The sequence below is a fragment of the Muntiacus reevesi genome, chromosome 2 (genome assembly GCF_963930625.1).
Source record: "Muntiacus reevesi chromosome 2, mMunRee1.1, whole genome shotgun sequence".
Taxonomy (NCBI): domain Eukaryota; kingdom Metazoa; phylum Chordata; class Mammalia; order Artiodactyla; family Cervidae; genus Muntiacus; species Muntiacus reevesi.
Genome location: NC_089250.1, coordinates 79,503,747 through 79,526,891, shown reverse-complemented (window position 1 = coordinate 79,526,891; position 23,145 = coordinate 79,503,747). Strand labels below are relative to the sequence as shown.

Genomic DNA, 23,145 nt, shown 5'->3' with positions numbered 1-23,145 from the left:
CCAGCGCGAGGGGAGGTGACTGCTGCCGTAAGCCATCACAAGCACGCTCACACGCTGTGTTTGTGGCACGTCCTGGAGCCGTTCAGAAGCCGGCACACGTCATCACAAAACAGACGGCGGCTTCAAGACCCAACCCCTCCTCCTCAGACTCTTGAGCTCCCATCGGGCTGCGCCTTCCGGTTAACTCCCGTGGGGCCTCTGCCAGTGGCCGCCCTGCGTACGCACACCACCCGTGATTTCCACTGTCTCCACCGCGCCCTGAAGTCGCTGCCCAGGGACACGATGTCAGCAGTAAGGCTGGGCTGTGAGTCACAGCTGCATCGACGCTGAGTGTCTGCTCGGATGGAGGCTTCCAAAGCTCCTCTGATTCTGGTAGTAGCCTCAGTTTAGGGCCGCATATATAAAGCCACTTATTTTCTCTGGGTATTTTAAGCACAACATGTGGGCAAAGTTGAACCAGAAGGAACGATTCAGTCCAAGAGAGGAAAAGTAAAACGAGGTTCTAAAAGAAACCCACATTTCAGTCTTTCTCTCGCTCCACCCAAACCCAGCTGCACCAGCGACACCACCCTCAGCTCACGCACGGCCTCCGCCGAGCCTCCTGAGCGATGCCTTCACCTCCTGTGGAAATCACATGTGAGAAGAGACGCTACCTATGCTCTCTGGCCCCTGGGTCAGCCATCCTGTGAGCTCTCCAGCTTTAGCAAGAATCAGCTGGAGGGCTCATCAGTGGGGATTTGCATTTTCCCCAAGTTTCCAGATAATTCAGATTGTACTGGTCTCCAGGGGCCACACTTTGAGAAGCACTGTCCTATGTTAGTGCTTCCCTGGCGGCTCAGTGATAAAGCATCCAACTGCAATGCAGGAGACGTGGGTTCGATCCCTGGGTCTGGAAGATCCCCTGGAGAAGGAAATGACAACCAACTCCAGTATTCTTGCCAGGAAAACCCCAAGGACAGAAGACCGTGGGGTCTACAGTCCATGGGGTCTAATTCAGCGTTGGACAGGATCGAGCATGCGCACATGCATTCATGTCCTATGTTATTCATCCACTTTGGATCAATCAATCTGGGGAAAAGTTTTCCACTATGTTAAGAGCCCAACTCTAGAGTCAGGAAACTGGGGTTGAAGTCTGGATCTGCCACTAATGATGGTCTGGCTCCAGACTGGTTCTTTAACCTCCTTTGGTCATTAATGGGGCTTCCCTGGTGGTTCAGACAGTGAAGAACCTGACTGCAATATGAGACCTGGGTTTGATCTCTGGGGTCAGGAGGATCCCCTGGAGAAGGGAATGGCAACCCACTCCAGTGTTCTTGCCTGGGAAATTATGGACAGAGGAGCCTGGCAGGCCACAGTCCATGGGGTCGACAAAAGTTAGGCAGGAATGAAATACTGAGCATAGGATAATGTGTACAGTGTCACACTGCCCGCTTTCTCATTTCATATATTGTAAATGTATCTTAATGTTCCCAATGCTGCCATCTTCTACGCTGTCATCTTAATGTCTGCATCATAGCCCGTACTTTGGTTGCACTATACTTGTTCATTTTCCTAACCATTTTAAATTTGCCAGATAAGATGGAGGGACTAAATTGTGACCAAATCTCCTTTTATAACATTTTTTCCCTACTAACTATAATTTTTACTTTAAGACCCACTCTATGACAATTATTCCAATGACCAGTATTTTTTTATTTTTAAAATGTTCATTTTATTTTACATGTCAAATTGAATTTTAGACTGACTCAAAAATTACTTTAAAATGTGACTAACCTCAGAAAAGTAGATGGGTTGGTAATTTTTTTATTATTTTTAAATGAAGCAGTCTTATCTTCACATTACTATATACCTATGCAACAGACTAACAGGTTAGTCATTAAAAAGCAAAATGTAGACCTTTTCTGAAGTGATGTGAAACAATTCTAAACTCAAAGGGCTGCAATTACTTATGCATGCATGTTCACGGGGAGAACTCATCACTGGGGCAGATTTAAATACCATCGATCCACTGTGATGCTTCTCAAACGTGTATCTGTGACTCTGATCTCTTCCTGAAACCTCAGAGTCCTGTATTTCACAGCCTGCTCCCCACCTCCACCAAATGTCCAGCAGGCTCTGACTCAGCAATCGAACCTGGTCTCCTGCATGGCAGGTAGATGCTTCACCATCTGAGCCACAAGGGACCCAGCAGAGCTAGGCTCTCACTGAACACACACAAACCCAAGGCACTGTTTCTCAGGCTCCACTCTCTGCAGTTCTTCCCCTTCCGGGTAAATGCTTCTTCCATTTGACCCACTGCTCTGCTTAAAGAAGAGAAACCCTCGGAGCACTTGTTTACACCCTATCCTACATGAGAGTCCAGCCACCAGCAAACCCTGTTCTTCAGAACGTACCCAGCTTCCACTCTCTATCCACTACCCCCCCCCCACCATCCAATCCACATCCTTAGCGCTCTCCTGGATGCCTTGATGATGGAAACAGTCCTGAGCTTGGCTTTGTCCTCTACTCTCGCCTCACCCATCCCAGTCTTTCCCAAACAGCTGCCAGAGTGCCCCCTTCAATAGTAACGACAGCACTGGGCACTCAGAACCCTCCGGTGATTTCCCAACTCACCGCACGCAAAATCCAAAGTCTGGACCACAGCTGCAAGGTCCTCTAGGACTTGGTACCTACTTATTTCTGGACAACACCTCCTAGCCCTCTTCTCATTCATGTTTCAAAGTCATGGCTTTGGACTTGAACAAGCAAAGAACAGAGCTGCCTCAGCACCTCTGCGAGTATGGTCCCCTCTGCCTAGAACAACTGGCCCTTGGAAATTTCACTTCTCTTTCCCTCCTCTCTGCCAGAGTCTTGCTTCATCAGAGCAACACGTCCCCTTCCTCCTCTCCCCCTCTACACTGCCATGCCCAGAGCATTCACCAACTCTTGATACAGTTTTGTTTATTATCTACTGATGATCATCTCATCACCCACAATAATGAGCAAACTCTCTGAAGACAAGGACTCTTTCTTGTTCTTTGCTGTACTGCCTCCTAAGAGGGTGTGGTACTCATAAAATGAATGAACCTATTAATAAATAGATACATTTGTATCTATTAAGTGATACAATGTTCTGGAAGGATGCAAATGAAGCTGGTAAGTGTTCACTTCCAAGAACATAAATTGGGGACCGAAGAGGCATTAAGCACGGGAAAGAAGTTGATTACACACGGTGCATTCTTTTGTACCATTTGCATTTTCTATCACGTACGAATCAACTCTTTTAATCCAAAAGTCTTCTTTTGAAGTCTCAAGAGAAATCACAGCTCCCACCCTCTGTTGCATACCATTCCATGCATTAAAGAACTTTGAAACTATGAATAAAGCACTGAGTAATGTGTAAGTACCCCCCACTCCTGCAAGAACAAGCCTGTAGAGAAGAAATCTCTCCCCACTTCACACACTGTCACTTTATAGATCCCTTCCTCCCCAACCCCACCCCCTTGATCCTCTCCAGATGACACAAGAAAGTGAGACCAAGGAGAAACTGAAAGGAGACGAGAAAAGAGCTCCCAACAAAGCGTAAACATAATTTCAAAACTCTAACCAGAGAGAAGTGCTCCAAATACCTCATGAACGTAAACATGCTTTGAACAGAAGCTTTAAATCATTGTTTATTTCTACAAAATCCGTATCAAATGTCTCTTTTAAAAGAGAACAACAGTCTTAGACAATATTTTTTTAAGACATAAAAATCAAGCATGTATTTGTGTAGCACGCGACCTATTTACCCAGTTTGAGAAATCTATATTTCTAAGGTATATCAAACACCCTAGTAAAGTGCTAGCAGATATATCTTGTTTGGTTTCGTGCTGGGAGTAACCCATTGAGATAACTACCTTTGTTGCATTCTTTGGGATTCTCTGTGCTTGATGAAGCGCATTCGTTTAATCAACACAAACCGCCTAAGATGCTAATTGCTATGCTAAGTGCTGGGCACCAAACCCTCTGGAAGGAGGTACAGATGCCGCTGAACAAGTTCTGTAACCCTGTGGGACAAGTCCTGTAATCACTGCGGGTTGATGAGAAGCGGTGAATCGTCCTAGAGGCGTACGCAGGTCCGCAGAGAGGTTCTCACACCCATCTTTCCTCCACCTGCTGGACAGGTGCACTCCCCTGCTGGCGGAGGAACGAGGCCTTAAAAGGAGGCAGCTTTCTCCAGCAAGAGCGTAACCACATGTTCTCGCTTTCGTTAACAATGAACCCCCATGAACACATCCTGCTGAGATGCTCGTGAAGACCGGCAGGCCACTGCGCCTGTATTGACACCTGTGATCTCAGCGCCACGGGTGGTCACTGAGCGATCGCCGATTTCAGTCTGTCTGCGGGTTTCTGTGGGTATGACGGGCATCAGAGCAGGCGGCGCCCACCGCGCTCTAGCTCCTGTCATCTCCTCCAGGGGCCAAGGAGCCAAATTCTCAGTCATTTAGAGTCGTCGTCCTCACAGTGTGGTCCCCGGGCCAGCGTCAGCATCACCCGAGAACGTGTTAGACATTCAGATCCCAGCGCATCACCCAGACCTTCAGGAACCCTGCAGGCGGAGCCCACCCGCCTGGGGCTGGGTGAGCCTTCTCGGGGACTCTGCTTCCCACGGAAGGCGGGGAACCACTACCCCTGGGGCCCCCTCTCCTGCTCCCGCACCTCTCACCTCCACCCACACCGCAGCCACACTCACACTTGGGCCCTAGACAGCCTCTCTCTCCTACCGAAGCCTCCATTCAGCTCCCACTGACACACATCCTGGGCTCCCTGGTCCTGTCCTGGCTCTTCACTTGCTGACTGTGAGCCATGGAGCCTCCGATCCCCCTCTGCGAAATGGACCTGATCATGTTGCCAATAAAATTCATTCCATTAAAAAGAATGAATGAGACCAAGGTTGGCCAACTTTTCTGTCAAGGCCAGATATTAATGGCCTTTGGCTTTGCAGGCTGTCCAGTCTCTGCGGTGGCTAAGAACCCCCTCCTTTGTTTCCATGCAAAAGCAGCCGTGACAATATAAAAATGGATGGGGACAGCTGTGTTCTAATAAAACCGTATTCATGAAAACAGGCACAGACTAGATTTTGCTCATCAGCCATGGTTTGCCAACCCGAGTCAGACCTATGCTACATGACTCTGAACTATTTCCATTAAGTACTTATTGCTGAGTGAGAAAACCAGGGTGCCGTTTTTTAAATGTGTAAAATGATCATGATTTTATAAAACCAACAAGGATCCCCAGAGACTCATATCTTGTGTAGGTATCTAAGTGTGTACGTAATCTTCTGGGTGTAGGTATAGATTTCTACATAGCATGACGTGAGTACAGAGGAAAGCGTGGAAAAGTAAGGACATACTTTTAAGCTTCAGGAGTTGCTAAACAGGGGAAAGGGGCATGGAAACCAACAATAAAAAGGAAAATCAGAAACAGCACACATCACCACCAATGTGATCATATTTTTGCAGTTAGTTAAATTTTCCACACATGTACTTATGTAAAGATAAATAGAATTCAAAAACCAACCCCCATCTCCAAGGATAGTTGTGAAAATTAAACAAAATAAAGCGGCACCAGGCCAGATGGAGCTGCTCATCCCAACTTTAATTGTCCCTCCGTGAGTTGAAGCCTCCAAACACGGGTTTCCACTCACGCGCCCCCTGCCTGCACCCTGCCTCCCCTCACCGCTTTCAGCGAATTCTGCACTTGGCGCTTTGATTCATGCACTCCCTCACGGCGTGCATTTCTATACCCTGGGCGTCATTTACACGCCAGTCACTCTGCTGGGAGCTGGAAATTAAAAATAAATAAACACAGGTCGTCTGTTCCCCAGGTGTGTGTGCATGTGTTTATTCGCTGAGTGATATCTGACTCGGCGAGCCCAGGGCCTGCAACCTCCCAGGCTGCTCTGTCCACGGACCTTTCCCGGCAAGAAGGCCGGAGTGGGCGGCCTTTTCCGCCTTGTATAGTAAATGGCCAGGGCGCCAGGTCAGAGCCCAGCTGGGATCCCATCACTGTCTGCATGCACAACGGCGCCACCTCCTCAACAGAGGAGAGCAGAGCCAGTTGCGATCAGAGCTCCCCTTCCCTGGAGAAGCCGCCTCATCCACGCTCACACACCCCGCACAGGGCGTGATCTGGACGACAGCACACGGCAGGCACTTGGTAAAAGCTGCTGAATGACTGAGTCACGGGCGGGCACGCTGGCGGGCTTGACGGAAAGTGTGAACCAGGCTGTGGATGAAGAGCCACTCTGGTCCCTCATCCTCTCTGACTCAGCCAGTGCTGTGCCTCGCTTTGTTTTCCCACCTGGTGAACAGTGTTCGGTTCCTGCTCACAGTTCCCATGAAAGCGATGTGCCAACAGTCCAGAGAGGATGGCTCTCGGGGGATGCCCGCCTGCTCTGCCCTGCCCACCTCCACCCCAGCAGACCGCTAAGAGGTTCTGCTTTATCCCAAGAGTCTCTCTTTAAAAAAAACTTTAGGTGGGATGAAATGGGGGAGTAGAGTTGACATATAAACAGTCCCACGTGTAAGACAGACAGCCAGTGGGCCGCTGCTGAGCCCGCGGCGCTCGGCCCGGCGCTCTGTGACGGCCGGGGTGGGTGGGGGCGGGAGTGAGGCTCGGGAGGGGGGCGTGTGCGCCCAGTCCCCCATCATGCCGCTTCTCCGCGAGCCCACGGGCTGTGGCCCGCCAGGCCCCGCTGTCCATGGGACTCTCCAGGCGAGAATACTGGAGTGGGTGCCATTTCCTTCCCCAGGGGATCTTCCCGACCCAGGGATCACACCCTACATATAGCCGATTCACTTCATTGTAGAGCAGAAACTAACACATCGTAAGGCGATTATATTCCAAAAAACGTTTAAAAAAATGTGTTGGAGTCGAGTTCATTTACGCTCCCAGTCAGCATTAACAACTCGGGTTGACTTGTCTTTGGCAGCTGCAGCCACGATTCGGCCAATCTCACGCTTTAAGCCCCCAGCGAGGTGTGTACTAACGCAACCTCCTTTTTCACAGGACGGGGGACACACAGAGAAGGTGGAGACATGACCTGCCCAAGGACACAGGGTTGGGAAGGATGCCGGCCAGGGGGTGAGACCTGGCCTTCTCATCCGGAGCCGAGGCCCAGAGGGGACCCGGTGCATTTCCTGAGGAAGCGGTGAGGGTGTCATGAAGACCTTAACGATGGGCTCACATCCTGTTCACTGAAGTCTGGAAACACATTTTCTTGTGGAAGTGAAAGCTCCAGAGCTTAGAGAAATGGCAGCTGTTTGGAGGAGGTGCACAGAGCTGGGAAGGCCCCGGGGGCTTGAGGGGCCGAAGCTCGCAGCGAGCCCCACTGTCCCGGGCGCTGCTCTAGGGTGGAAATCGACTGTCTGCAAGACAGGTGGCCATCCTGGGCTTTCTAAGGAAACCCGCTCCCCTGGACCGCCAAACCCTGACCAGCTCTGCCGGATGTTTGGCAGGCACGACTCAAAGAGCTGTCTTAGCTTTCTCCAGCTCTTTCCCTTGTTCTAATTCTTGGAGCAAAATTGAGGGTGTTCCCACCATCGAAATGTTACTGAGACAAACAGAATATGACTGAGCTGTGAAGGAAAGAGAGTGGACAGAGGCTTACTCCTTGAGTGTTACAAAAGAGAAGGAGAGAGAAGACATGAGCAAGAGAGAAAGACAGCGGAGGGAAACACTGCAGCCGTGACTCCGCTTGGCGAGCAGAACGCCAGCTGAGCCGACGCCCGCGCTGTCGCCCACAGCTTTGATAAAGAGACCGTGGTGGAATCCAGCGTTTGGGGCCAAATTTCCAAATACAGCATTTTGGTGAGCTCCAGATGCGCTCAAACGGTTATTTTCACGGAAGGAAAGTGATTTGCATCCGTTCACTCAGAGCCGTCTGGATTCTCGGCCGTGTGCATAAAGTAGAATGAGCCCTCCCTTCGCTTCTGTAACTTTTTATGCCTCCTTGCCTAGCTGGACACGGAAACTGATAACCTCTGGGACTGTTTCCAGCGGCCTCTCAGAGCAAACTCACTTGGAGCCTTGGCCGTGTTTGGCGTTGGAGGGGAGATGGGATCTGGGCTTCTGGCTTCGTTTCTCTTTTTCCCTGAGCTCATAAAATCTATTCGACCCTCTTTTGTTCATTCAGCAAAACGTCAGTGAGCCGTGTGCCAAGCCCCGAGATGATGGTGACACAGAGGGCCTTGTCCCCTCCAGAGGCCCAGAGACAGCAAGAAATGACAGGAACTGCAGAAAGCTAAAGCAGGCTTCCCTGGTGGCTCAGTGGTAAAGATGAAGGAGACACAGGTTCGGTCCCTGCTCCAGGAAGATCCCACATGCCGTGGGACAACTAAGCCCGGGTGTCACAGGCCCTGGCCTGGGCTCTGGAGCCCCCGTGTGATAACCACTGGGCCGGGTGTCACAGGCCCTGGCCTGGGCTCTGGACCCCGTGCCGGAACCACTGGGCCGGGTGTCACAGGTCCTAGCCTGGGCTCTGGAGCCCGTGCCGGAACCACTGGGCCGGGTGTCACAGGCCCTAGCCTGGGCTCTGGAGCCCGTGCCGGAACCACTGGGCCGGGTGTCACAGGCCCCAGCCTGGGCTCTGGAGCCCGAGCCGGAACCACTGGGCCGGGTGTCACAGGCCCCAGCCTGGGCTCTGGACCCCGTGCCGGAACCACTGAGCTGGGTGCCACAGGCCCTAGCCTGGGCTCTGGAGCCCCCGTGTGGTAACCACTGAGCCGGGTGTCACAGGCCCTAGCCTGGGCTCTGGAGCCCGAGCCGGAACCACTGAGCCGGGTGCTGTGATTCCTGAAGCCCGCACACCTACCTGTGCTCCACAGCAAGAGAAGCCAAGGAGTGAGAAGTCCAAGCAGGCACAGTCTGCTTGCCACAGCAAGAGAAAGCCCCCGCAGCAATGAAGGCCCAGCACAGCCAGAAATAAAATAAATTAATAAAATTTAAAAAAAAAGAGGAAAGGAAGAGCAGTCAGCATCTCAGAATGAGAGCTGCTATTCAATTTTGACTCAGGCAGGTACAGGATCACCAGATATTCTCGTTTTCTCAAAAGACAGAACCATGTGTTTTATGTGAAATCTTCCACTTTAAACACAGGGAACTAATTCACTCTTTAAAAAATACCATCTTCCCAATACCTTATATAGTGTTGCTGTTTAGTTCCTAAATCGTGTCTGAGTCTCTGTGACCCCACCGACTGCAGCCCACCAGGCTCCTCTGTCCATGGGATTTCCCAGACAAGAATACTGGAGTGTGTGGCCATTTCCTTCTCCAGGGGCTCTTCCCGGCCCAAGCACCGAACTCGAATCTCCTACATGGGCAGGCAGATTCTTTACCCTTTACATGTATTATAATAGTTCAAAACATGCTTTTGCATTTGCTGTCATCCAATTGAAATATTATTATTATCTTTTAACTTGAAAATCAGGCAGTATCACTCTTAACTTAGAAACTCTTAGTTACTTGTGCCATTAGTAACTTAATAAATCTTAAAAGCTACATTTGCTCCTTTGAATATATTTATTAATATAAATGAAATATAAAAATTCAATTCCACAACTTTATTCTGTGTTGATACTGTGTTCCATGATTTCAAATAGCTGCATTCTATCTTTAAATAAATGAATTCTGAGGGGAAAAAAATTAATTTTTGCTGAGAAGAGCCCAGTAGCTAACCTGTAGATACTGAAGGTACGAACACCTGGGTTTAAGTCTTGGCACCATCATTTCAATCTGCATGTCCAGGCTTCAAACTCGCTGGCTATAAACATGGGCTGACAGTACCCACGTCAGCGGAGCCGAGCTAAGAGTGAAGATGAGGCCCTCACACATGTCTCCTGTCAGCAGAGCTCCTGGCACAAAGCAAGTTCCGAGCGAACTTCCCAGTCACCAGTATCTTCAGCAGCAGTCGCTCACAGCTACCTCTGGTTCATCCGAAAACTCAGCTCAGGCACAAACTTCTCCGCAAAGATCATCTTATCCCTTGATGGAGACCACATTTCTAGCACCTGGAAACGTCCCTGCCAAGCTTTCAAAACCTGTTCTTTCTTACCAAGCACTGCTACGCCGTTCAGGGGGCGAGCCCTTCCTCTTTCTCAGCGGTGTATCAGCTCATTCTGCCCAGGCCAGAAGTTCAGCTACTGTTTCTATAAATAATTACAGGTGCTACCCTGGAGGCTCAGTGGTAGAGCGTCCTCCAGGAGACATGGGTTCGATCCCTGGTCCAGGAAGACCCCCGCGCAGAGCAGCAGCTAAGCCCGGCTGCCACAGCTGTTGAGCTTGCGCCTAGAGCCCTGGGAGTTGCAACTACTGGAGCCCGCGTGTCCCAGAGGCTGCGCTCTGCAAGAGAAGCCCCCACACCACACTCAGAGCCGCCCCCACTCGCCGCAAGTAGAGGCAAAGCCCTCGAGGCAACAGGGCCAGCAGAGCCAGAAGTGAATAAACTTCTAAAAAGTGTGTAGACAGTCTAAAAAATTAGTGTTAGAGAAAAACACGCAGTGAAACACTGACGTAAAAGCCCCCTCCCAGTCCCTCGGGTCACAGCCCCGCTCGCCAACAGTAACCAACACAGGCCGGGACGTTACTCTCCCGCCACACATCCACTCTCAGGGCTCACAGAGCACTGTGAGGGTCAGGGTGGGAAAGAGTGCGTGCACACTGCCTGCTGTCCTGCCTTTCCTCATCTCTGTGACTCCCTCCAGGCGTGTCCACATTATCTTTGCTTCTGCTGGTGCATGTTTAGGGTAAATCCCTGGAAGTACTGTTGCTGAGTAAAGAGCTGCCTGAAGTTTTCATTGTTTTGGCTGCACCTCGGCACGTGGAACGTCCGTGACCAGTGATTGAACCTGTGACCCCTTCAGGGGAAGCATGGAGTCTTAACCACTGGACCACCGGGGGAGTCCCTGAATTCAGTTCTGATCAGTTTAATCCTGATCAGAGTGACAAACTGCCCTTTGAGGGACTACAGCAAATTGAATCACAGAATTATACTGTTGCATGTTTTGAAGGGTTTAAATTCATAACTTATCTAAATTCAAGCTTCTTTAAAGATGCAAAAGATTTTTTCACAATTTATTTTATGCCCTCTATAAGATCTACTTTGCAAGCAAGCAATAGATAGGTATTTGACAAAATATTTTTGAGCTATAATTAATATTACCAGGATATAAAAAGGATTTATTTTAGGAGTGGAAAAAAGTTGATAACTGCTTTAAGAAAAACGCTATAAGAAAAAAAAAAGAAATCTGTAATTTAACCCAATTAACTAGAGTCTATAAACACAAAAAGAGGCAAAAACTGACTTTCTGTGGACAGAGAGATGGGGACAAAGTCATGAAAAGCTTGTTCATACATAAAAGTCCCCGCATAAAAATCCCAGCGTAACAGTCCCCAAATAACAATCCCTGCACAAAAAGCTCAGACTTTTCAGTCTGAGAAGTAGTGAAATTGATTCTATGCTTTCTTTGATGTCTTCTGTATTTTTTTAAAAATGTGCTGACTATAATTTTTTAAATGAGGCTGAATATAAATTATTTTGGTTTGCAGAACTGTAAAAGAGTTTCACTTGAACTCTACAAATTCATTATCAAATTTTATTTGCAAAACCAAACATGGAAATAAATCTATCAGTTAAACAAGCAAATGAAAACAGAGGGAACGCAGAAACAGCTTGGATTAAACTCTCAAACCTGGGGGCACAGTCGGGCCTGCGGAGGAAGGGGGAGACGTCACTCCGGGGCCTCAATGTCACCCCTGGGGAACCCAAACCTACAGCCACCCAGGGAGCCGCCAGATTGCAGTCACTCTCCACTGCCTCCCTCTCGCCTTGAAGGAAATTCTAAAAATGACAGGCCGGGTCAAGGAATGACGGACCTCCCACACACTGCCACTCCTCACTCCAAAATTAGACGCTCACAGGACTGATCTCCAAGGTGGCAAAAATAGCCGGGCGCTCAGGGAAGTCCCGAAGTGTCCCCAAGAGTCTCCCTGTCGCCGCTCCAGCGAGGCAGCTGCCAGCCATCGAGCAAACAGCTCCAGCCACCCCATCTCATGACCGGTCAGTCCTCCCCGAACACCCCAGGCCCACCCACCCTCCTCCGCGCCATCCTTAGAGTGAATCAGAGCACACGGGATTCACAAACAGAGCGGGGATAGTTACGAGAAAGAGGACAGCTATCTGGTGCCGAAAACACCAAAAGAAACGGGGTTTGTTGGAACAGTAACTTTGTAAGATATACTTCAAGTTGATACCAATTTCTGAAAGGTACTCTGATATTCAGGGTAACTTGAAAATGCTAAGACAGTGTGGACATAAGAGAAACAGAAGGGCTTCAAAACCCTCTGGAGAGGAAGGCATTGTGGCCACAGGCAGACATTTAAGAACCACATAAACTCCGCTCTCATGGGTCTGGGAGAATGGATACACGCGTATGGCTGAGTACCTGAACCTATCGCACATTGTTATAGGCTATACTCCAACATAAAATAAAAAGTTTGAAAATGAACCACATAGAAGATCCTGCATCCCTGGCCCCCGCAGTAATGAGCTCTACAGCTGCAGGCAAGTGACCTCACCGCTGTGAGCATCTGGAGAGATTCCTTCCAGGTCAAGGGTCATGAATAATCCTCCCTTGAATGGTGAGTCCCGTGGGATCATGGGCTTTACCTGTCGATTACCGCTATATCCTAGAGCACACAGCAGCAGACTGTTGTTGCTGCAGTGGCTAAGTCGTGTCTGACTCTTTTTGCAACCCCATGGACTGCAGCCCACTAGGCTCCTCTCTCCATGGGATTTTCCAGGCAATGATACCAGAGTCGGTGGCTATATCCTTGTCCAGGGGATCTTCCCAACCCAGAGATCGAACCTACGTCTCCTACATTGGCAGGCGGACTCTTTACCACGGAGCCACTGCGGAAGCCCCAAAGCAGATTACATCCTCAGTAAATATTCATAAGTGAACAATGAATGCGAATGAGTGAATGAATCTACTTCACAGAGATACTGTCATGATTATAGAGAAAAGGTCAGTAAAGTGTCCGGCTTGACGACTGGTATGGCTGCTGTTATTGAAGAGCCTGTCACTTAGCAGAGGCTTTATAAACAAATAGGATTATTAGCAAAACACCATGAAGTAGGAACACTAAACATCACTCCAGAAGTTTGCAGCTGTGGAGACAGACAGTGAGGTGGCCTCCGATCTCCTCCATGCGTGCACACTCTTGTGGGGTCCCGTCCCTCCACCGCAGGAAGCACTTGTGACTCGCTTCCAGCCAAGAGCCCCTGTGGGGTGACGGGATGTCGCGATCATGACGGGGCCACATAGGGTCGTGGCCCTCAGGGTGAAGGGGAGTCTTCTTTGCTGGCTTTGATGAAATAAGCAGGAAGATGGCAAGAAACGGAGGGCAGCCTCTGGGAGCGAGGACGGCCTTCGTCCGCCAGCCAGCAGGAAACTGGGGCGCTTAAATCCTGCAGCCCCCAGGAATCAACGTCCACCGACAACCAGCGAGGTTGTGGGCGGCTCGAGGTTGTGGGCGGCTCGAGGTTGTGGGCGGCCCGAGGCTGTGGGCGGGCCCTCCCCGCGGGCCCGAGGCTGTGGGCGGCCTGAGGTTGTGGGCGGCCCGAGGTTGTGGGCGGGCCCTCCCCGCGGGCCCTCCTCTCCCCTCCCCTCCCCTCCCCAGTCTAACCTTGGGATAAGACCACAGCCGCAGCCTCCAGCCTTTCTGGCGCCAGGGCCCGGTTTTGTGGAAGACAACCTTTCCGTGGACTGGGGGGAGCGGTGATTTAAGTCACTCTATTTATTGTGAACTTTGCTTCTGTTATCATTACACCCGCTCCACCTCAGGCCGTCCGGCATGAGATCCCGCAGGCTGGGCCCCCTGGCCTAGCGCAGCTCAGCCTTGTGAGGCGCTGAGGCTGAGGGCCCAGGTGAGCCACGTCAGCACTACTGACGCGCGGTGACCATTTATGACGTCACAAATGTGTGCTGTTCTGGGGCGCAGTTTGTGGCTTTGTCACCTAGCAACAGGAAGCGGACGTGTAGTGATACAGGCAGGACTTCACCGGCCACAGCGCCGGGAGCCACCTGCCGGGGGGCCAGGGGAGGCGGGGGCCTCGGGGAAATGAAGACCCCGGCCCCCCAGAGGGGGGCGTCTCCGAAGGTGGCCACATCGGGGTGAGAGCTGCGGGACCTTTTCCCTTTTCAAGATGACACAGAAATCTGAGTTTTATGTGAAATATCTTAACTTTTAAGTGTCAACCATTAACGGCAGTGAGCAGATCTCATGAAGGGCAAAGAAAACGTGCCTGATTTTGAGAAAAAGCGTGAAGTGGGGATTGTCCCAGCACACCTGGCCCAAATCTGAGCCCTGCCACTTCCAAGCTGGTAGCACGAGGCCTCTGATCCAAGGGTCATTGTGATGGTCAGAAAGTACACACAAAGCCCGTGCATTATTGTCTGTTACAGAGTAGAGACGCAACACATTTTCATTATTATATTATAATTGTAATTATTGTAATTCTTGGGCTCCAAGATCACTGCAGACAGTGAATGCAGCCATGAAATTAAAAGACACTTACTCCTCGAAAGTAAAGCTATGACAAACCTAGACAGCATATTAAAAAGCAGAGACATCATTTTGCCAGCAAAGGCTCGTATAGTCAAAGATATGGTTTTTCCAGTGGTCATGTATGGATATGAGAGTTGAACCATAAAGAAGGCTGAATGCCAAGAATGATACTTTTGAACTGTGATGTTGGAGAAGACCTTTGACAGTCCCTTGAACAGCAAGAAGATCAATCAATCCTAAAGGAAATCAACCCTGAATTGAATATTCATTGTAAGGACTAATGCTGAAGCTGAAGCTCCAATACTTTGGCCACCTGATGCAAAGAACTGACTCATTAGAAAAGACCTGGATGCTGGGAAAGATGGAGGGCAAGAGAAGAAAGGAGCGAAAGAGGACGAGATGGTTGGATGGCATCATTGACTCAATGGACATGAGTTTGAGCAAGCTCCGGGAGACAGGGAAGGACACGGAAGCCTGGCATGCTGCAGTCCATGGGGTTGCAAAGAGCTGGACATGCTGAATAACAACAGTGACTACAACTGTAACTAATAAAACTGTAATTGTATAAAATTGCATACATTATTATAATTTTAATTGTATTACAATGGTAACTAATACAATGGTAACTGTGTTAGTTACCTCTGGCTATTGTAACAACTTGGGATTAAAACAACACAGACATATCCCCAATGGCTCTAGAGGCTGGAAGTCTGAAATAAGGCTCACTGGGCTAAACTCACGGCACCTGCTGTCCTGGTCACTGTTGGAGGTTCCGGGAGAGTGTCCACTTCCTTCCTCATTCTAATTTCTAGAGGTCATCGGTAACCTTTGGGTCCCAGCTCCTCTGTCTCCATAACCATCAGGGTAGACGCTTCAAATCTCTCTCTGTACCTTTGCTTTCATGGCCACGTCACTTCTGTCCAACTCTGACTCCTCTGTTTCCTTCTTACAGGGACCTGATGATGACACTGTGCCACTGGAATAATCCTGCACAATCTCCCCATCTCAGGAGCTTTAACTGAATCACAACGGCAAAGTCCCTTTTGCCATAGAAGATAATGCTCAAAAGCTCCAGGGATCAAGATGTGGAAGGTCCTCAGGGAGCCATCATTCAGCCTATCACAGGAATAACAGTAATGATAATAAAATAAAAATAACAATTATTATCTGACTCACATGTCTCCTCTTTATGACTTCCGGGATTCAGGGTCATAAGTCTGATTCAAACCATTCACACACGGCTGCAATTTCAAACTGTCATGGGTAAAGCATTCTGTCTTGGGAGTTTTACAACAGCAGCAGCAAACTGTCATTGAGATTTAGGTTTAGGGCTGCCTAATGAGATTAGCTTCACCATCTTTCTCCATTTATGACCTTGACTATCTCAGAGATGCCAGCCAGTAGTGGCATAATGGCAATGCCTAGTAGAAATATACCCAATCTGCAGACCCTCTCCCAGTGAGCAGAAAACGCAAGACTATAACTGAAATATTATAGCCTCATCTCAATTCACTTCATTTTAGCACAGTATCTCTTTTCTCCCCTAATCAGAGATCGATTCAAGGATGTTGATTTTTAAGCATTCTGCAATCCCCAGTTTTAACTCCCTTGAGATTCAGATCCCATTTTGAAGTTTACTCATTTTCATTTGAAACAGGATGTTTTTACTTTTAAAATCACATTCATTTCATAGAGCTTGTTAAGCATACAGCAAATTAAGAGCAAACAACATTATATTACAGTTAAATTTGCAAAGGGACGATCTGAATGAATTACTCATATTTCTGATTAATTTTTAGTGGAAGTAATGAGGAGGTTATAAATGGAAACACGTGTGTGTGCAGAACCTCCCTTTCAAGTACAAACAGATTTATGCTAATTGATGGCTTTGCAAAAAGGTAATCTTAAAAAAAACCTTCAGACATTTAAAGGCATCTTGAGAAGCTCACAGTTTTAATGCAGTGACACGTTGCCCTGTAAGTTCAAAATGACTTGAATTCTTTCTTCTTTTCTTTCTTTTCTTCCTTCTTCCTTTTTCTTTCTATTCATCCATCCATGCATTCATCCACCTCTACTGCAATATCCAGAATTGGGAAGAATATGGGAAAATGGATGGCAAGACTCTATTAATTCAAAAGGAACATTTCTACATGATTGAGGGGGAAATCAGAAGAATATTTCATGATATGTGAAAAATAAAGTGAAATTTGAATTTCACTGTCTGTTAATAAAGTTTACTTTGGAACACAGCCATGTCTATTTGAATCCACATGACCTATGCTATCACTTGCTCTGCAATGGCAGAGCTAAAGAGCTGTAGCAGGGACCGTCTTCGTCCAGAAAGCCTGAAATGTTACTATCTCACCCTGTATTAAAAATTTGCTGATCCTTGCTCTAAAATTCCACATCATGGCACGCATAAGTCATTAGGGAATAATCCCTGGCTGCTTTGGGACGGATCATATTACTGGCATGCTTTTCCCCTCTTTAAATCCAACCACCGCACATGGTTAAATCACAGACTTTTCAAATTGCCTTAACCTTCCCATGCCAACCCAGTTCCTTTTGGTTCTGCAGATTTCTTTCCCAGATGTGATTCTCTATGCAAGTGTTTGCAGTCACAATTCATGAGTTGAATTATTTAACTGTTGCACATTCACTTCAGATTTTGTAAATTTACTGTTCGTAAAGAAGAAACTCATGAATCACAATTCTCCATACAAAGCACAGTCCCTGGGTGTCTTTACACATTGATGACTATGAAGGTTTACCCCGTAGAAACAGCAAACACACGGCCGTGGGCAGGATGGAGTTTTACAAATAGGTTTTCTTTGTCCTACAAAGTATTACTGATTTTTGTTGGTTTTAACTGGAATTAACTTCCAACACTTACAAACTGGAAGATACTATACAGACTCAAAGTCTTGATTTATATAGAAAAAGAATCAAGAACTCTCCTACACAGAAACCATGATCTCATGTCAACAGTTGTCTGGTCGTGAGTTTCCTCTCAGCTCTCTTCTCTCACTTACATTTTCTCTCTGACCACTGCTGACATTTGAAATTACAACTTCTGTTACACTTATAAGTATATATGGGCTTCTCTGATAGCTCAGTTGGTAAAGAATCCGCCTGCAAGGCAGGAGACCTGGGTTTGATCCCTGGGTTGGGAAGATCCCGTGGAGAAGGGAAAGGTTACCCACTCCAGTATTCTGGCCTGGAGAATTCCACAGGCTGTATACCCTTGGGGTTGCAAAGAGTCGGACACGACTGAGTGACTCTCACTGTCGCAGGTAGATAACTCATGGAGTTGTGTCTGTAGCCGTCCATACATAAGCCAAATGGATTTTAATGTATATATATGCAGACTGCAATGGACTGAATATTGTGTTCCCAGCCCCAAATTGATATGTTCAAACCTTAGCCCCCAAGTGATGTTATTAGACAGTCAGGCATATGGCAGGGGCTGGGTCCTGAGGGCAGAGCCCCCATGAACGGTATTAGCGCTCTTACAAGAGGGAACTCAGAGAGACCCCTCACCTTTCTGCCATTTGAGACACGGTAAAAAGACAGCCAGTTACAAACCAGGAAGTGTACCCCAGAATCCGCCAGCACCCTGCTCTCAGACTTCTCAGTCTCCCAGTGAGAACTCACTCAGTGGAGAGCATTCTGCTGCAGGAATGCACTGATTAAACACACGCATTGCAAGGGAGGCACACAGCGCGTGAGCAGATGACAGGCGGGCGGATGCTTCCCATGCTCCCAAGTGACGCTCTGGAGCTTTCCAAGGGTGCGTGTCATCCGAGTAACACTTTGCTGAGCATAGGAGGAAAGCATCTGCCCCCAAAACACTGATCGTATTTTCAGCACAGAAACTCCACACCGCCCCACCGCGCGCGCTGGGCCCCAGACGCACCATGGAGTTCTTCACGCTCTGCAGCAAGCGCTCGTGCTGCTCCGCTATGGCCAGCGCGGCCGAGTGGACCTTCTGGTAGATGGCCTCCCCATCTCGCGTTTGAAAGATAAACAGCCCTTCACCAGTCTCACACATCCTGTGAAAACAAAGACAGAGAGCTTCTGAAAACCAGCTTCTCCTAGCTCAATGCTCCCAGAGCCTGGAACAGCCCAAGATCAGCTTCACCGACTTTGTGTGAGATCAGGATTCCCGTTCACATGTGCTGAATGGAGGCAACTGGAATCAAAGTGTCGCCGACTTGTTACTAATACGGACACACGGGCAGGGAGCCATCGCCTCAAGCCAACGTGTTGGTGCCCCGTGTTTTTTGTCCTGAAGGTTTTATTGAAGGTTAATGAACAAATCGCTTCTGGACTTTTAGTACAATCCCTCTACTTCCCAAGACTGTCAAAGAGGACGCCAGGCAAGGCCTTCCCACCACAGCTCGCAACTCAGAAACTCACCAGAAACGGGGCCATCCAACTCAGAGGCGAGAGAGGATTCTATGACTCTCAGATTCTGACCTGATCCTCCTTATGGACAATGGCTTGCAGAATGATTTTATTTCTGAAATCACCTCTGCTTTCCAAAACCACTGATCCAATTTTACTCCAGATTTTCACTCCATGTGATAAACCAGACGTAGCCAAAGGTATTTTAAATAGACATAACTAGAATTAATGCGTGGAATGTAAGAGAAGGAGGGAACTCAAGGAAAGACATGTGGGTTTCATCAGTAATGTTAGGGATTAAGAGGAGAATCATCTCTACCTCAGGCTGTTAAAAAACAGAAATGAACTGTATTGATAAGGAAGAATGGTACATATAATTAGACCAGAAGCCAGTGTGTTTTAGCTACTGTATGTGTGTGTGAGTGTATGTGTGAGCGTCTCTGTGTGTGGGGAGGGCACATGTGTGTGTGCGTGCGCATGTGTGTGCACGTGTGCGTGTGTGTACGTGTGTGCGTGTGCATGCATGTGTGCGTGTGTGTGCGCGTGTGCATGTGTGTGTGCGCGTGCGGGTTCATGTGTCTGTGTGTGTGTCTGTGTTTTGTACGTGTGCTTAGCCACTCAGCTGTGTCCGACCCTTTGCAACCCCATGGGCTGTATAGCCCACCAGACTCCTCTGCCCATGGGACTTCCCAGGCAAGAATACCGGGGTGGGCTGCCATCTTCCTTCATCAGGGGATCTTTCTGATCCAGGAACTAAACCCATGTGTCCTGTGTCTCCTGCATTGCAAGAGTACGTATATATATATATATATATATATTTGTATACACACACACACATAAAATACATATATATACAGTGGTGTGGGTATACATAACTAATGATATCAACAGTACACTAAGAGGTTGCTTTTGTTTTAAAGAACACTATTCAATTATTACATTATTTACAATTATTAATAATTACTTGGTTATTCTAAGACACAATCCCTCTCCTTCCACCGCTGAGACTCTTACTGAAAACTGAACACTGGCCTGACTGCCCGAGTCTTGCTCACATCGAGAGGCTCACATGAAAAGAACTTCTTAACACAGCATGGAAACCAAACTGATTTTCAACCCAAACTACTGTTAATGATTTTATCTGTTCCAGTCTATGCAATTAGTGCAGTAAAAAAATGGAAGATTTATCCTCATCTAATTATCTACAGTTGGCTCAATATCCCTGCCATATGGCAGTCTTTAGCCTGTATAGCATAGAGTATGTTAATTGGTGAAAACCTGCTGGCTTGAATTTCGCTAGTATGGACCATCTAAGAAGAAAGAGAAAAATTAGAAGGCTCTTTCAACAAGCTAACATAAAAACTAGCTTATGAGGTTGATCATGTGATTTTAATTGTCATTTTAATTCAAAGAATTAAAAACTAAAATTCAAAGCATTTTTACTCAAGTCCCGTCTTGCTCCTGAAGACTTCCTAAAATACTTCCCTCCTCACTGCTATCCACTCTTTACTTGACCCACATAGAAATTTGACTCTGCTACTTGGCACTTAGTTCTGCAAGGTTTTAATTTTTTTTTCACACTTCTTTTTTACCACCAAATATGGAAATACACCTTGTTAGGAGAAGGGTAACTGCAATCAATTATTTAAGAGAAAGAAGTGGCCTTCTGTATCTTTTAGGGCAGAGGTTATCATTTATTTACTTACTTAGATGTCAACCCTGATTTCAGAAAGTATGAAGGTTCCTGTTAACTGGGAAATACAGGATGACTGATTCATATAAAAGCAAACCTGCAACTGCGTTTCTAAAACTTGATGATCCAGTGGCTTTAAGGTTTTTATAATTGCAACCCACAGTAAGAGCTTAGGTTATGACCAAATACACCTGTTGATCTATTTAATCTATCATCTAGGCGTCATCTAGCTATCTACTCATCTGTCAACTTATAAAACGCTGATGCTTTCTCTTCTGCTTTTAAGACTAGTGGTGAAGTGCTTAATTTATATTATGACTCACTAATTGGCAAGAACTCTTTGAAAAAAATCATTCTTTTATCCAGTGTCTGCTTTTGGTTAACATCATGAATCCACCACAATCATCCTTTAGTGATATTTGATTTAATGATTATTGTGATCAGAAATAAATGAAATCAAAACAGAGCATCAGGTACTCCTGAAAGTACACAGACTTTCCTTGCCTTCCCCTAAGGATCTGAAAGACACGCACAGTCACACACATACAAACACTTACACACACACACACACACACACACACTTACACATACACACTCACCACTTACAGAAAGTAACAGGAGTCACAACCTCAAATACCATCCGGGTTTAGACGAAGAGCGTGAATGAATGGAGACAGAGCCCTCCCACGACACAGAGCTTCACAGACAGTCGGGCATTTACACGGGAAATGTGAGACCAGAGCAGTCACACTTCTGATTATCTAAGAGAAACCAGAAATCTTGAATTTTTATAGGAATAATCTGAATTTTTAATGCTGCTACTTTTTCCATTTTCTTTAAGCTGTGAAGGTCAAAATGCCACTTAAGGACCATATGTGGCCAGGAGGCCACCAGTTTGCATGAAGGGGACGAAAATGCACTCAAGGCCTCTAAATAGATCAGAAATTAGGCCTTTGCTTTGCACTGCATTCATCCGCACATTCAAAGGCATATGCCCTTCAGGGGTCAGCATGGCCCAGAAAGTGTGGATAATGAACAAAAATTGACCTCAGAGGCTCTTCCATAGGTCTCTGCGAACCTCCACCCACAAGCTCTTTTATTTCATTCACACTCTGCCCCCAACCCGAAAGATTTGTTTGGCGCTGTTTCATAAGCAGCTTTACGATGCATTAAAAATGTCTCTGGGTGCCTTCAGTAAAACAATGGGCCAACTCCCCAAGGCAAGTCAGAAGAAAATGGGAGCGGGGGAGGAAAGGAAGTCAAGAGAAAAGCACGTCAAAGGAGTGATGGTCTTACATAACCTCCTACGGCCGCGTCCCCTCCAGCTCCAGAGAAGAGGGGCGAAGACGTTCCCTTCACCCGCCGCAGACCTGCAAATGCACAAGTGGGGACTTCTAACGGTCCCGACTCCTCTCCACCGCTGACTGTGACCCGCTGACTGTGACCCGCTGACTGTGACTGCACTTTAGCTAACGTCCCAGACGCCCCAGCACTCTTTCTGATGGCCATACACTAACAGAAACCAGCTGACGGACACCCAGAGAAAGAAAAAGAAGGAGTCTAAGTTGGACCTTCTGCCCTTCGAGAGGATGAGGATTTGGGTACAAGAACACTGTGTCCATACAGAAGCACTTAGAGCTTGGATGTCCTCAGTAACTACTTTGCCTAAATGCCATGTTTGCCACTCCAAACCAGGGATTATGCAACTGGTTAAGAATCCATCGAAAAACCAAGAGCTCAGAAAGTATTGGGAAATTCATTCCTTCATACACGCGATAAGTCCGTATCAAGGCAGTGTGGAAGAAGAGGCTTGGCAGAGGTAAAGACCTGGCCTCCAGACTACCTGGCTGGGATCGCCCCTTACCAGCTCTGAGGCCTGGGGCGTGTCCGTAAACCTCCCTAGGCCTGCACTGTCCATTTGAAAAGTGAGTATAATGATAGTGACTGTCACCTGAATGTATTAAAAGTATTAGATGCACAGAATGCTCAAAGCACATGAATGGAAGCTCCCCGTGGATGGAGACTGTTTTCTGACTCACTCACGCTTTTCCGCCAGGACGCACCACAGGCCTTGGCCTATATTTGGTGCCCAATAAATACCTGTAGGGGCCTCCCTGGCGGCTCAGATGTCTGCCTGCCAAGCGGGAGACTCAGGTTCGATCCCTGGGTCGGGAAGATCCCCTGGAGAAGGGAATGGCAACCCACTCCAGTATTTTTGCCTGGAAAATCCCACAGACAGAGGGGCCTGGTGGGTATAGTCCACGGGGTCACAAAAGAATCAGACATGACTTAGCAACTGAGCAAGAGAACAAAGTAACTGCAGCATAGATGAGAAGACAGCAGGCAGGACGAGGAAAGGAGTTACTGAGAACTGGACCCAGGCCCCCTTGACACATGGAATCAACGCAGGAAACACAGGACACGCCACTCGGGCTTCTGAGCAGGGGACAGCTCTG

The 23,145-nt window shown here is 47.8% G+C and overlaps 1 protein-coding gene across 1 annotated transcript in view; it reads right to left on the bottom strand.

Annotated features, from left to right (window-relative positions):
* DOK5 (docking protein 5) overlaps positions 1-23,145 on the bottom strand; it is a 136,892-nt gene that overhangs the window by 16,219 nt on the left and 97,528 nt on the right. The window contains exon 6 of the mRNA XM_065922221.1: positions 18,506-18,641. Coding sequence (XP_065778293.1) covers positions 18,506-18,641 — 136 coding nt within the window. The remainder of the gene's footprint in view (positions 1-18,505; positions 18,642-23,145) is intronic.